The 14,029-nt window shown below is 55.0% G+C and overlaps 2 protein-coding genes across 9 annotated transcripts; one reads left to right on the forward strand and one right to left on the reverse strand.

Moving 5' to 3' along the window:
- Positions 1-150: 150 nt before the first annotated feature.
- ZNF296 (zinc finger protein 296) lies at positions 151-3,880 on the reverse strand. Its single transcript, XM_081215941.1, has 3 exons — positions 3,523-3,880; positions 3,135-3,284; positions 151-1,164 (listed from the first exon to the last, which is right to left on the reverse strand). Exons 1-3 carry the CDS (start codon positions 3,818-3,820, stop codon positions 185-187), a joined length of 1,428 nt encoding a protein of 475 aa, XP_081072067.1. The 5' UTR covers positions 3,821-3,880; the 3' UTR covers positions 151-184.
- On the forward strand, positions 3,045-13,972 carry GEMIN7 (gem nuclear organelle associated protein 7). 8 transcript variants are annotated; one of them, XM_081215947.1, is made up of 3 exons: positions 6,008-6,103; positions 10,406-10,582; positions 13,190-13,972. In XM_081215947.1, the coding sequence occupies exon 3, from the start codon at positions 13,198-13,200 to the stop codon at positions 13,582-13,584; it is 387 nt and encodes a 128-aa protein (XP_081072073.1). In that variant the 5' UTR covers positions 6,008-6,103; positions 10,406-10,582; positions 13,190-13,197; the 3' UTR covers positions 13,585-13,972. The 8 variants fall into 8 exon arrangements, with proteins under 8 accessions (XP_081072077.1, XP_081072076.1, XP_081072073.1 ...); XM_081215948.1 differs by having other exon boundaries at positions 10,509-10,582; XM_081215946.1 differs by lacking the exon at positions 6,008-6,103 and adding an exon at positions 6,115-6,443.
- The last annotated feature ends 57 nt before the right edge of the window (positions 13,973-14,029 follow it).

Genomic DNA, 14,029 nt, shown 5'->3' on the forward strand with positions numbered 1-14,029 from the left:
GGTCTGTCCAGCTGTCCACCCCAAGGAGTGAAGCCTCCCGCCCCACCTCAGACACCCCAAGAAAGCCAGAGTCCAAACGCCTGTGTAACTGTGGGGAGGGAGGATTTACTCGCAGGGGAAGGACAGGGAGGTCACAGAAGTGGTTCACGGCGGTGCGGGGCACCGCAGGGGGCATTCCCATGGCTTAGGCGTCCCCAACAACGTCGGGGTGCTTCTGCCGCAGGTGCTTGTCCAGGGTGGCCCGCAGGCCGAAGGGCACGCAGCAGTGGGGACACTTGAAGCGGGGCCCGCCAGGCCCCAGGCCATGCATGCGGCGGTGGCGGTTGAGTTTGCTGCTCTGGGCGCAGGCGTAGGAGCAAAGCTCGCAGGCGTAGGGCCGCTCACCCGTGTGCGAGCGCCGATGCACTGTCAGGTTGCTGCTGTTGGTGAAATGCTTCCCGCAGAACTCGCAGCTGCCCCCGGGACCAGGCCCCCGGCTCTTGCCCGCTGGCTTCAGCGTCTTCTTGGGTGACGTCTTCTGGTTCTTCTCAGGGTCAGTTCTCTGCTCCTTGGTGTCAGCTCCCCAGCCGTCCACGCCGGGGCCCGCCTGGGCCCCACCGCCAGGAGCCCCAGGTTCCTGGACCCCCGCCGTGGCGGCTGCTCCGGCCCCCTCTCCGCCGCTGCACGGGAGGATGCTGGCCGGGGCAGCGGCATGGGCGGCCGGCTCCGGAGGGGCGGCGGAGGCCTGCTCCTGACTGGCATCGGCCACGCAGGGGCTCTGGGGCCGTAGCTGCTGCCGATGGGTCTTCTTGTGGCGGTTGAGCTTGCTGCTCTGGGCGCAGGCATAGGGACACTGGTCGCAGGCGTAGGGCCGCTCGCCAGTGTGTGAGCGCATGTGCACCTTCAGATTGCTGAAGGAGCTGAGGGTCTTCTTGCACACGGGGCAGGTGGGGCTCCGCCGGGCAGGACCCAGCCGGGGGCCCTTGGCCTCGGCTTCTGGCCCCGCCACCGCCGACACGGCAGCAGCCACCTCGGCCAGGCCCAGCAGCGGGGCCTCTGGGGCCTCGGGTTCCGTCTGGTAGATGGACAGTCCGTGGTCCCACTGGGCGTGGCGCAGCAGTTTCCAGGCTCCCGTGAACTGTCGGCCGCAGCGGAGGCAGCTCAAGGCCTTCAGGTCCTCACGTTCTGCAGAGAAGAGAAGGGCCAGGGGTTAGTGTGTCAGGCAAGTCGGCAGTTGCTGTTCACAGCTGCCGGCTGGACACCAGCTGGGGGAGAGGCTCTATTCCAGGAGCTGAGAAGCAGCTGTAAAAGGCAAGACTCCCTGCGCTCAGGAAGCTGTGTTCAGAGAGGTGGGCGGACAGACAAGAAGCGAGGAGGATAAGTACTGGGGGATTTTCTTTGTGTTTGAAAAATCTTCAAGAAAAACTTAAAAGTTAGAGCAGAGTGATGGATGGGGGGGGTGTTATTTTATTACTGGGGTTAGGAAGGCCTTGCTGAGCAGGTGACCCAATTCAGTGTGCTAGGCACCTGCCACGCTCAGCTCCCTCTCAGCTTTCCTTCAAGACAGGAAATAAGACCTCCATTTTCCAGATGGGAAAACTGAGGCAAAGAGACCTTTTCCCAAGGTCACTAGCTAGGAATGGGTGGAGCTGGGGTTTCAATCCAGAAACCCAGGGAGTGGGAGATAGAGGTTTTCAAGAAAAACAATTGGTTTAATAATCAAAACAGCTCTTGATAACTGAGTGGGTTTTCTGTGCCAGGCCCCAGGCTCCTGGGTCCCATGCATGATCCCCTTTTCCTGCCTTACAGAAGAGGGGGCCAAGGTCTAAATGGGGAGAAGGCTTAGCAGCCACCTAGAGAGGTAGGGGTGTGGACGGTGAGCCAGGTTCCCCTCCCTCTGCATGGAACCCAAACTGAGAGTCCTCCAAATCAAGATACTCCAGGTACTGTCAGTAAGGTACTGCCAGATCTGTTTGCCTTTATGTCTTGGATGGGGGTGGCTTTCCTGATGCAACACCAGGGTCAAGAGCATAGGTGGGGTTGGAGACGGCCAGCCTGGCCTGACTTCCAGCTGGCTCTCCTGCTCCCTAGCTGTGTGACCTTGGGCAAGAAATACCCCTCTCTGAGCCTCAGTTTCCTCATTTGCTAGAATATGGGGATCCTAGGGGTCTTCTCCCTTTAGACTTGCTGTGAGCTCAGAACCAGCTGAGAGTTGTGGTCCATCAAGCCCTCAGTAAACACTAGCTGAGGTGTCCACAATTCTGCCAAGTCCAAGCACCTAAGAGTGTACTGTTCTAATGATCCCATCACAAGCCCCTCCTTTGCCCACCAGGCTCTAACTCTACAGCTGAGCCAATCATAATTCCTCCTCCCCGGCCTCCCACCACAGGACCCTCTCCCTGGCCCAGCCCTGAATATAATTCCATTTCTCACAAATCCCAGGAGCACATGGCCCAGAGACTGGAAATTTAGAGCTGTGGATGAGCCCCATAATCAATGCTGACCAAAAGCTCAGCTCGCCAAGAGTCTAGTACCAAGTTAAGAGTTTTAATTCCTACCCAAGGGGAGGAACCCAGGTATCCAGAGACCCAGGACCTGGCTCAAAACAGGGCCTTCCCAGCATGCAAGGCTGGGAGATTCCATCAGGGAGGGAAACCAGAAGTCCCTTCCCTGGCTCTGAGCAAATGCCCAGCACCTCAATCAGAAGTGATAAAGAGGTGGAGGGGGTGACAACACCCCCCGGTCCAGCTGGCCTCAGCTCCCCTCCCCCAGGCCGCTGCCCTCCCCAGAGGTGCCCCCTGCTGCCACACTGGTCCAGCCACCTGGCCAGTTATTTCTGGCCAAGGGGAAGGAGAAGTGAAACCAGATTGGGGGGGGTGTGTATGGCAAATCCCCAGACCAGTCTTCTGGGGCTGGCCACACCCTGTGGGTGGCCCTGCTTCCCTGCCCAGCCCCCATCCTCACCCACCCCCCTCACCACCACTAGTCTCAGCCCTAGGACAGGGCAGGCTCTGGCCACGCCTAGGCTGCACCCGGTGGGGAGCCAGAAAGGGGAAGTAGTGCTCACTGCCCCGCCTGTCCAGGTCAGCCCCTTCTCCCACAGGAAGCTGGGCCCTTGAACTTGAGACCAGGGAGTGCATTCCGGCTTTACTCACCTGAGCCCTGGCAGGGGCTGGGGCCTCTGAAGAGCTGACAGCCCAGCTTCTTGTGGTCCATGAAAGCAGTGATGGCCTCCAACGGGAAGGTCTGCAGGCAGCGGCCGCAGGTCAACAGATCTGGGTGTTTGTCGGTCCACGGCTGGCGCTCTGCAGGGAGGAAGCGGGTGGTGAGCGTGGGGTGGGGCCAGGATGGGGCCTGGGGGTTCCGAGGGAGAGGGGAAACCCGAAGGTCAAAAGGGGGGCTGGAGGGCAGGACCTGGCGAGGAAAATAAGGCAGGGGTGTTAGTGCGGGTGGGGGGCGGCGCCCGGAGAAGGAGGTCCCACGAGACGGGGCGGGGGGTAGGGAGGCGGGCCCGGGGCAGGGGCAGGGGCAGGGGGCGCTCACCGTGAAGGTTCTGGGTCAGCGGCGTCCACGGCGCCCACTGGTTGCGCAGGCCCAGGGCGTGGAAGAGGCCGCCAGCGGGCACGGGGCCGGGGGAGTGGCGGGGTTCGCCCTCGAACCGCCCCGGCGCGGGCATTTCCTTCGGGTTGAAGGGCCCTAGCCGCCGGGCCTGTAGGGGCCGCGGGTCCGGCTCGAGCTTCACATCGATGAAGAGGTCCGGCATCTCCATCTCGTCGTCTGAGTTGGCGGCGGGAGCGGGCTCTCTTCGGCGAGGCATGCAGCCGGCCTTGCGGCGGGACATGGGTCACGGGCAGGCGGACTGGCGGGCGGAGGACTCGCGAGCCGTGCGCGCTCACACCGAGGCGCCCAGGTGAGTGACTGCGGCGACCCGCGGCGAACTCTTACACGTGCAGGCCCGGCCCGTGGCCCCGCCCACCGAGGCGGGGCCTGACGCGAGAGGACTGCCCCACCCTCAGCCAAACTTAATCTGGACCGTGCCCCCTGCGTTTCTCTAAGTGATCCAATGTTAACCATAACGAGTTCACACAAACACGCATAGAAACAGCTATTCCTGATCCCGTTTTCGGGCTGGTGGAAACTGAGGCACAAGGTGCCCACACACACCCCCAAGAGAGAAAATGGTAGGGGCCACGTTTCTACCTAGGCGCCTGATAGTAATCTGGTCTGTTCCATTAAACGCATTACAATAAAAGTTCCTTGGGCAAACATTGATGGAGCGCCTACTATGCACCAGGTTCTGGACCAAGTACTGGGGATGCAGCAGGGTACAAAACACAATAACCCTGGCCTCATGCAGTTTATTCGTTCAGGGAGACAGGACTCTCAACAAGGTAACTATGTAAAATACAGAGTGCCTTCCGTGACACCTGTCATGGAGGAAACAAAAAAAAATCCAGGAAGGGTTATAAAGGGACAGGATTACTGGGGTGACGGGTGGGCCTCAATTTTCTCCCCATGTCGGGCCTGCATATTCGAGGAGTTCTGTAGTGATTAAGTTCTGTATTGATTGAGCTCTGTGAGAAAACGAGGTCAGCTCCAAGGGCGTCTTTTGACCACTTTCAAGTCTTTGGCTTTTCTGAGATGGAAGCCCTGGGAAGGTTTTGAGCAGAGGAGGGTCGTGATCATGTTCATTGACTCTGCTCTTAGACCTGGGATCGTCTTTAAAACCAAATAGCCAACCGTCTTGCCTCCCTCGGATGGGGCCTCCTCGAACTTCCCTCCTCAAAGCTGCTCTCTCTGATCACTATTTGAAGTGGCATCAACACCCTGCCCCACCCTTCAACCCTGCAAGTTTTCTTTTCTTCCTGGCACCAACCACATCAGATCTAGAACTGTTTGTTTACTGTCCTCTCACCCCTTCCCCCAACACAAGCCCCCTGAGGTCAGAGCCAGGGTCAGTCCGCCCCTGCCGTGTCCCCAAGCCCAGCACTGAGGGAATTTCACATGCTAATCTCCACTGCAGGCCTGAGGGTTCCTCATATTGTTATTCAGGTCTCAGCTCAATTGTCCTCCAGAGAGCAGAGGACCTCCCTGACCACAGGATCTAAGGAGCCCCACCCTGCTGAGGGCCTTACAATTTACACTCCATGACCTCCATCTGTCCCCAGTTCCCTCCTGGGCCTCAGGTTTCCCATCTGTTACCTAAGGTGGCTCCTTCTTCAGTGCCACCTCCCCTGACCACCCAACCTCCCCCAACCCTGCCACCCATTATCCCATTGCCCTTATTTTATTCCTTTTACATCCTTGTCAAGCCCTGAAGGATCCTGTGGATGTATTTGTTCATGTAATAACCTGTGGTGTCCCTCTCAGCCTCCCTAGAATGTAGGTTCTGAGATGGCATGAGCCAAGTCTGTCTTGTTCACAAATAGAGCCCCTAAGCGTTCATAGTTCAGTTAACAAATTGTGTATTGAGCTCCTGCTATGTGCATTCTTTCAATAGATATTTGCAGATGGTCTGCGTACTAGGCACCGGGTCTTGGGGGTCCGCTGGGAAGCCAAGGCCCACAAGTCCCTGCCTTACTGAAACCGTGTGGAAGAAGTGAATTCTGAGCCCACAGCAGCGCGTTTCCACCTCAGGCCATACATTTTGCCTTTCAGGACCTCAGTTTCCCGCTGTGTAAGATGGGGCTGCAGGGAGGGCTGCAGGAATGACCGCCTCTGGTCTCTCCCAGCTGCTGCTCTCCAAGGCTTTTGCCTGGTGCTTGGCTGCTGAGAGCATGATCAAGTAGGGAAGGCGGGGTTCGGACTGGAGGTGAGGGGTAGGAGTGTGCACATGTACGGGGATGGGGGTGCCAAGTCCCATCTGCGCTTAACTCAGACGGGAGGCGCCTCAATCCTGGACATCCCCACCTCGCAGACTGGCGGATCAGCTCTAAGCGCTGGGCCAAGCCGCTGGCGGGGTGGCGCCCGGGTCTGTGCTGGCTTCCGAGCCCGCGAGCCCGCCCGAGACCACGTGGGGCGGTGGCGGCGCGGGCGGAACCCAGGCTCGGCGGCTCGCGGCCCGCCCGGGCCTCTGCAGCTGGGGCGCCGGCGGAAGTGGGGGCTCCAGCCGCTGCGGACCTCGGTGAGTGCGGGATAGTTGCTGGTGGGTCGCGAGCACTTTCCGGTTCCCCGGCACCGGCCCGGGACGCCCACCCGCGTGCAAGACCGGGAGTGGCGGCAAGAGTCAAGTCCGCGCCTGCAACGCCGGCTACTGGGACGTTCTGGTCCCCGAACGCCTGCACCCGGGACTCTGGTTCCGAACGCAGCAGCGCACACATTCCCGCTCCCCGGGTGGGGGTGGGGGCGGAATGCACCCCCTCGGGAAAACAATAACGACGACGATACTATAACTAATAACGGCTGCAGTCTTGAGACTCCCGCCTTTCCTGGAGTGGAATCGCTCGCCTAATCTGAGCCGGGAGGTGGGAAGAACGTCCAGCCCAGGGGGAGTGGGGAGTGGACGCCTGAGGGCCGGGAGGACCTATTTAGTGTAAGAAAAGGAGAGCGATGCGTGGCCAGGGCGGAATTGAAAGGAAACTGACCAGCCCAGTGGGCGGAGGATGGGGAGGTGGGATTCTGCGTTTGGGGTCCCGATCCTCACGGGGTGCGTGTGTGTGTGTGTGTGTGTGTGTGTGTGTGGCCCATTTAACTAATTTGCATCCAGACAGGGCCCACCCATGAGGTGGGTGTAGGCTGGTCAGTATCTCGGTTAAGCTGGTAACTCAGCTGGTTCTCTACCTGGCAACTGAAGGGTTAGTCTGTCCACTGAACGGATCGTTCCCATTTTCTAGAAGGTGAGCACTGAGGCCCTAGGGATGGAAGTCTGTGAATCTCCTGGCCCTGCCATTGACCAAAGCGATGGGCACTTTAGTTTTTCTAGTGGGAAAGGGGTTTGGACATTTTTTCCTGAAACCTGGGCAGGAAACCCTTGGCTTGGAGACTGACAGGATAAAGGACTCTCAGGCTTGGTCCCCAGGGAGAATGGATAATGCCTGCTTTTGCTTCTTTGGCACACCCTATGTGACCTTTCTCAAACCAGTTTCTTATCAGGTCACACCTTGACTCCCAAACCTCCAACGGCTCCCCTATGCTGGCTGAAAAAACTGCCCTTTTGCATAGGGCAGGGGTGATGGCCCTGACTCTGTTATCAGACCAGCCTGGGTTTGCGCCCTTTTCCTACCAATCACAAGCTTGCACCCAGTCAATGATTTGGCATCGTCCAGCTTCAGTTTCCTCTTCGGGAAAATGGGGCTTGTGCAGGTATGACCAAATCTTTTTTTTTTCCTCCCTAATGGAGAAAACAAGACTAACATGTTTAATTAGTCATGTAATTAAACGTGTTTAATTTTGTTTTATCCAGGGATTGAACATAATAACTCTTTGGCCACTTGCATAATTCCCATCAGTCCTTCATTAAGTACTAGCCCTAGAGAAGAGAGTGTTTCTCCTAAAATACTTAAGTGTTAACCTAGGTTGGGAGAAAGCCCTGGGAGCTGATGACCCTTGACTAAACTGGGAATGCAGTGGTCAGATACATTAGAAAGTGTATATATCCTTTAATCTCATTCACAGCCAGTAGTTGTGAGATAATGAAAATGTAGCAATCCCATTAATTCCATTCACTGTGGTCTTGCCCATCAGGCAAAATCCAGGGAGTCTTCCTCGGCTTTGCTCAGTCCATTAGCAAATAGTGAGGGCTCTCAACCCTCAAAAGATAGCCTAATCCAATCACTTCTCCCCCCACCCCCCCACCCACCCTGTCCCAGACACCTGTCATCTTCCACACCGCCCACTGCAGTGGCTTCCTCACCAGGCTGTCTGCTTCTCCCTTTGCCCTCACAGTCCATTCTTTCTTGCAGCAGGCAGAGGGATCCTGTGATTACCGGAAGTCAGACCCTGCCCCTCCTCTGCTCAGAACCAGCCCCGGGAGAGACCCAAGTCCTCAAGCCCCTGCACATTCTGCCCTTGCCCCAGCCTCCTGCATACTGGCCTCCTTGCTGTGCCTCAGTCTCCCTTCCATGGGCTTTGCGTTTGCTGCTCCCTCGAACTGGAATGCTTTCCCCCCAGATCTCCACATGGCTCAATTCCTCATTTCATTCTGGTCTTCGCTCCAAAGTAACCTTATCAGAGAGATCTTTCCTGAGCCTCTTCCTGGAAACCACCTCTTATCCCCCAGGCAGGGCCAGGTGTCTGCTCTGGGCTCCTGAGGCCCCCGGGCTCCTTCATTCCGGCCCTGCCCACTCTGGGTTGTCATTGTCTGGAGACCTAGTATGTGTCATCCACTGGACTGTGAGCCCAGGAGGGCAGGGCTGGGCTCTTTCACTCCCAGCTGTGTCTTTAGCACCACCCAGCGTGGGCCAGGCAAAGAGCAGGCACTCAGGTAACAGGGGGAGTGAATCCTTCCACAAATGTTTACTGAGTTCCCCCTAGTTGCCAGGCCCTGACTGGGGCTGGGGATGGAGCTGTGAAGTAATCAGATATGTCCCTTCTCTCGAAGGCTTATGTTCTGTGGCAGAACAGACAGCGCATAGGCAAACAACTAAATGCATATTGTCAGGAGGTGGTAGTGCTGTGGGAAAAAAAGATACTGCAGGGTGAAAGGGCTATTATTTTCCTCCCTGTAAAGATGATGTTTGAGCAGCGAGCTGAATGAAGTAAGGGAGGAAGGTGAGTCATGTATGTGGAAATATATATATGTCTCCCAAATGGAAGAGGGTTCCAGGCAGTAAGAACAGCATGTGCAAAGGCCCTGAGGCAGGAATGTGCTTGGCATTTTCAGGGACTGACACCGGTGACCAAAGGGTAGAAGGATGGGAGATGAGGTCAGAGAGGTGATAGGGCCTTGTAGCCACCGTGAGGACTTCTGCTTTTGCGCTGGGTGGGATAGGAGCCATGGGAGGCCTCTGAGCGGAGGAGGGGTGTGATCAGACTTAGTTCTAACAGGAAGATCCCTCTGACAGCGGTGTGGGGAACAGACTGGGGTGAAGGTGGAGGCCAGGAGCCCAGGGGGGAGGCTACAGAAATAGTCCAGGTGGGAGGTGATGGTGACTAGACCAAGGAAGGGGCAGAGTAGGGGTGGTGAGAAGTTCCCAGATTCTGGATGCATTTTTGAGGGTGGAGCTGACAAACTTGACTGAAGGGTTGGATGTGGGTGGGAGAGAAAGCAAAGAGTCCAGGACACTGCGGATGTCCTTTGCCTGTGTGATCAGCAACCTCCCCCTGAAAGATCTTCCTGACAGCCCTAGGAGGTCTTTTTTTAATGTTTCATTTCACGGATGAGGAACCGGATCAGGGAGGCTGTTCCTAGACTTGCAGTGATCTGCCCAGACCCCTTGTAGTGAATGTGGGAGGGCTGGGACCCACCCGCTCTCCCCCAGACCACACCGTCATCCCCTATGCCAGGTGGTGAGCTGTGGCCTGCCGCAGGTTCTCATATGGCTCAAGAGCTAAGAGTGGGTTTTGCATTTTTAAGTGGTTGAAAAACTAACAAAATCTTTTGTGGCGCATGAAAGGATATAAAATTCAATATCAGTGTCCCAATAAGTAAGGTTTTATTGGAGCACTGCCATGTTTCCACGTGTTTCTGTATTGTCTGGCCACTTTCCTCCTACTCTGGCAGAGTTAAGTAGTTGTGACAGAGACAGAGACAGGCCCTTGAAGCCTAAAATATTTACCATTGGGCCCTTTACAAAGGAGATTTGCTGACCTTTGCTATACGTTCTGCTAATAAGATTTGGGCCAGCAGCGGGGGTGTCCTATCAGGAGGACTTGGCAGGTAGTTACACAGGGGCTGGGAAAGATCCGGGTCAGGGACAGAAAGAGGTTTGGGGAGTGCGTGACAGTAAGGCTAGGAGAGGGAGTTCAGATTCCTGAGGGAGGATCTAACATTTTTTTTTTTTTTTTTGCGGTTCGCGGGCCTCTCACTGTTGTGGCCTCTTCCCGTTGCGGAGCACAGGCTCCGGACGCGCAGGCTCAGCGGACCGGGGCCCGAACCCGTGTCCCCTGCATCGACAGGCAGACTCTCAAGCACTGCGCCACCAGGGAAGCCCAAACTGCCCCGCTTTGAGTGTCCGTGAGCCTGTGAATATGTTCATGTGTTCAGTAGTCATTGTTACCCACCGTCCATCTGTTTGTCTGCATCAGTGGTTCTGAACCAGAGATTTTTTTTTTTTTTTTGTCCCCCAGAGGACATTTGGTAATATACGGAGATCTTTTTTTTTTTTTTTTTTTTTTTAATGGCTTTATTGTGTTGTAGTTCTCCTACTAAAGTATTCACCAGTGGAGACATTTTTGGTTGTTGCAGCTTGGGGTAAGGGTGGGGGACGCTCCTGCATCTAGCGTGTAGAGGCCAGGGATGCTGCCCAAACCCTACCCCTATGCACAGGACAGCACCTTACAATGCGACAAAGAATGGTCCAGGCCCAACTGTCAGTAGTGCCGAAGTTGAGAAGCCCTGGTCCGTGCTCTGCAGGATCCTTTCTTGCGAGGAGCTGACAGCTGAGCTGCAGAGACAGGAAGAGCCTCACAAGAAAAACGACAAAATCCCAAGCACCCCTGTACGGTGAGTGGCCGCGGGACGGGACGCTGGGTGCCTGATGCGTGTCAGTCACTTCAGTTAATCACTTGAGAGAAGAGGGGGCTGAGCCACAGGGAGGGGAGGGGTGCAGCTGCCTGAAACATAGATCCTTCTCTCTCCCTCCTCCTACTCACAAAGCCGGCATCTCCCTGCATGCAGTCAGCAGCAGCGCAGTGGCCGGGGAGGGTGAACTAAGAGTTTGGGATTAACATATCACCACACTACTATATGTAAAACAGATAACCAACAAGGACCCACTGTGCAGCACAGGGAACGCTGCTCGATGTTCTGTGATAACCTATAAGACAGAAGAGTCTGAAAAAGAATATATATATATACACATACATATGTATAACTGAAGCGGTTTGCTGTACCCCTGAAACTAACACAACATTGTAAGCCAACTATACTTCAATAAAAACAAACCCCCCAAAACAAACAAAAAAAACCCCAAACAACAACAAAAAAACCCAAAGAAACCCCCAAACACCTCAGCGCAGTGGCATGTAATATGTTCCAGGCCAGTGCTTAACTTGCACGTTTGTTAGGTCATTTAGTCCCTGTGACAACCCTGTCAGGTTGGTCCTCTTATCACCCCCATTTTATAGATGGGGAAACGGAGGCACAGACCGTTTAAGCAACTTACCCTAGGTCACACAGCAATACTGATACTAATACAGTCGGTATTCAACTGTAACTTTTATGGAGAACCTAGTACATAATGGGCCCCGTCCCGCATGAGCCTGTTGAATCCTGATAACAAGGCAAGGTGGCCGGCCGTTGGTGTCATGCCTCCACACAATGGAAGAGGAAACTGTCTCTTGCTTGAGGTCACCCAGCTAAGCAGGCCTGGGAGCTCACTCTCCACTCCATCCATTCCAGCAGAAACAGTATTTAAGGAGCCTGGTCCCTGTGCCACTTAGTGTTCGGGAGCTGGGGGCACAGCAGTGTGAAGGAAGCAAGGTCACTCACTGCCTGTGGGGAGGCAGCCATCTCGCAGGGAGAAAGACCAAAGCAGAAAAATAAATAGACAACGTCATGTGCAGGAGTGGTGTGTGCGACAAAGAATGAGGAAGCCCGTTTGGATGGAGGGGGCTGAGGGGTAGATCTTGAAGGCAGGGTGGTCAGGGAAGGGGAGAGGAGGTACAGGCAGAGGGGACCACAAGTACCAGGGCCCACCATGGGGCCGCGCCAGGTGTGCCTGAGGCCCAGCGAGGAGGCCAGTGTGGCCGGGTGGAGAGGGTAAGTGCTGCACTCGGCGAGGGTGCTGGCAGGGTCTGGAGCACTCAGGGCCTTGAGGACTTTGGCTTGGACTCGGAGCAAGACAGAAGCCAGGGGAGGGCTCCGAGCAGAGGAGGACTGTGATCTGACTCAGGTGTTAACAGGGTCCCTCTGGCCGTGTGTGCGGACAAACTGGCAGGGGTGAAGGTGGAACTGGGAGTCCAGTGAGGAGTTGACTTCAGTAGTCCAGGCAGGAAGTGACGGTGGCTGGACCGAGATGTTGGCAGTGAGAACTATTAGGTTGTGAATACACGTACACATATTTTTTTAATTAAAAAAATATATTTTCCCCCTGAGTGTTTCTTTTTTTTTTTTTTTTTTTTTTTGGCCGCCTCAGTTCCCCGACCAGGGATTGAACCCCGGCCACTGTAGTGAAAGTGCCAGATCCTAACCACTAGACCACCAGGGAACTTACACACACCCCCGCCCCCGCCCAAGTATTTCTTTCTTTGTCTTTTATGATCTTGATATTTTCAAAGAACAGGCTAATTTTTTTTTTTTTTTTTTTTTTTTTTTTTTTTTGTAGAATGTCCCTCAATTTGAGTTGCCTCATGATTAGATTCAGGTCGTCCGTTTTTGGCAGGAATACCACAGAAGTGGTGCCCTGTCAGTGTATCATATCAGGATGCACATGGTGTTTGTTTGTCCTATTACTGCACATGTTGGCTTTCATGCCTAAGTTAGGGTGGTGTCCACCAGGTTTCTCCACCATAAAGTTACTCTTTAGTCTTTACAAGGAATATCTTGTGAGGAGGTACTTTAAGGCTTTGTAGATATCCTGGACCTTCTGAAACGTTCACTGACAAGTTTTAGCATCCTCTGACAATTTTAGCTGCCGCTGTACGATGCGGATTTTTCCCTCTCCCCCTTTATGTATTCTTCATTTATCTATTTATAGTAAGTAAGTATGGACTCATGGATTTGGCCCTTTCAAGCTGACTCCTGTGTGACTGGGAATTTGTTTGGAAGATCGCATTTCATGATGGATTGGACGGGCTGTGTGTGAGAGAAGAGAGGAGGCCAGGACTTGTTCTTTCAACAAATATTTTTATTGCCAGGGACCGGGGATAAAGCTGTGATAAAAGCAGGCAAAGGCCCTGCTGTCATGGACCTCATGAATGGTGGTGCCAGTTCCTGGGAAGAGGGGGACTGGCTGAGGGGTGGCACAGATTTTAGGAGGGAGACTCAGGAATTGGGTTTTGGTCAGGTTAAGTGGAGGTGGGGTAGACAGTCCCCTGCTCCCAGGCTTTCCTCTTCCTGTAGCCCCACACTCCCCATAATGGCTCCCTGCTCTTTTTCTTCACCCAACAGCCAGGATAATGCAGACTCCACCGACCATTCCTGTGCCCGTGCTCCGGCTCCCCCGGGGCCCTGATGGCTTGAGCCGAGGCTTTGCCCCCGACGGACGCAGAGCTCCCCTGAAGCCGGTGGTTCCTGAAATCCCAGAGTCTCAAGAATCTCGGGAATCCCAGGAACAGCGGGCCCGAGCCGCCCTTCGGGAGCGCTACCTCCGCAGCCTGCTGGCCATGGTGGGGCGCCAGGTGAGCTTCACGTTGCACGAGGGTGTGCATGTGACCGCTCACTTCGGAGCCACTGACCTGGACGTGGCCAACTTCTACGTGTCGCAGCTGCAGACTCCGATAGGCGTGCAGGCTGAGGCGCTGCTCCGGTGTAGTGACATTATCTCATACACCTTCAAACCGTAAAGATGTTATCGCGTTCATCATTCTGCCTTGGGCGTAGCCACAGTCTCCCAGGTCTCCATATACTCCTGAGCTTGGCCCTCTGGGCCCCAGAGAGTTCGGAACACCCTTGGAATTCTGAGCCAAGCTTCAAGCAACTCTGGCTTCTCGGGACAGTAAAATTCTGCGGCCCCAAGAGTTCTAGATCCTCTTGAAAGGAAGGCTGTACCTCACAGAAGTCTAAACTGTACAGATGCACGGGCCTCATGCCCGTTCCTGAAGATTCCGGGTGGAGAGAGGGAATAAAGGAAGGCAAATTGTCTAGTGGGAAATTGTCTGTTGAAGAGGCTGCAAAGTTCAGCCACCCTGGAAATACTCCCCGCCTGCCAAAGTACCAGTTATCCCAGGGAAATTTGCCTCCTTTTTTTTTTTTTTTAATGTACTCTATAGGGATTGAGCCAGATTTAGG

The sequence above is a fragment of the Mesoplodon bidens genome (genome assembly GCF_964165515.1).
Source record: "Mesoplodon bidens genome assembly, chromosome: 18".
In the NCBI taxonomy this organism is placed as follows: domain Eukaryota; kingdom Metazoa; phylum Chordata; class Mammalia; order Artiodactyla; family Ziphiidae; genus Mesoplodon; species Mesoplodon bidens.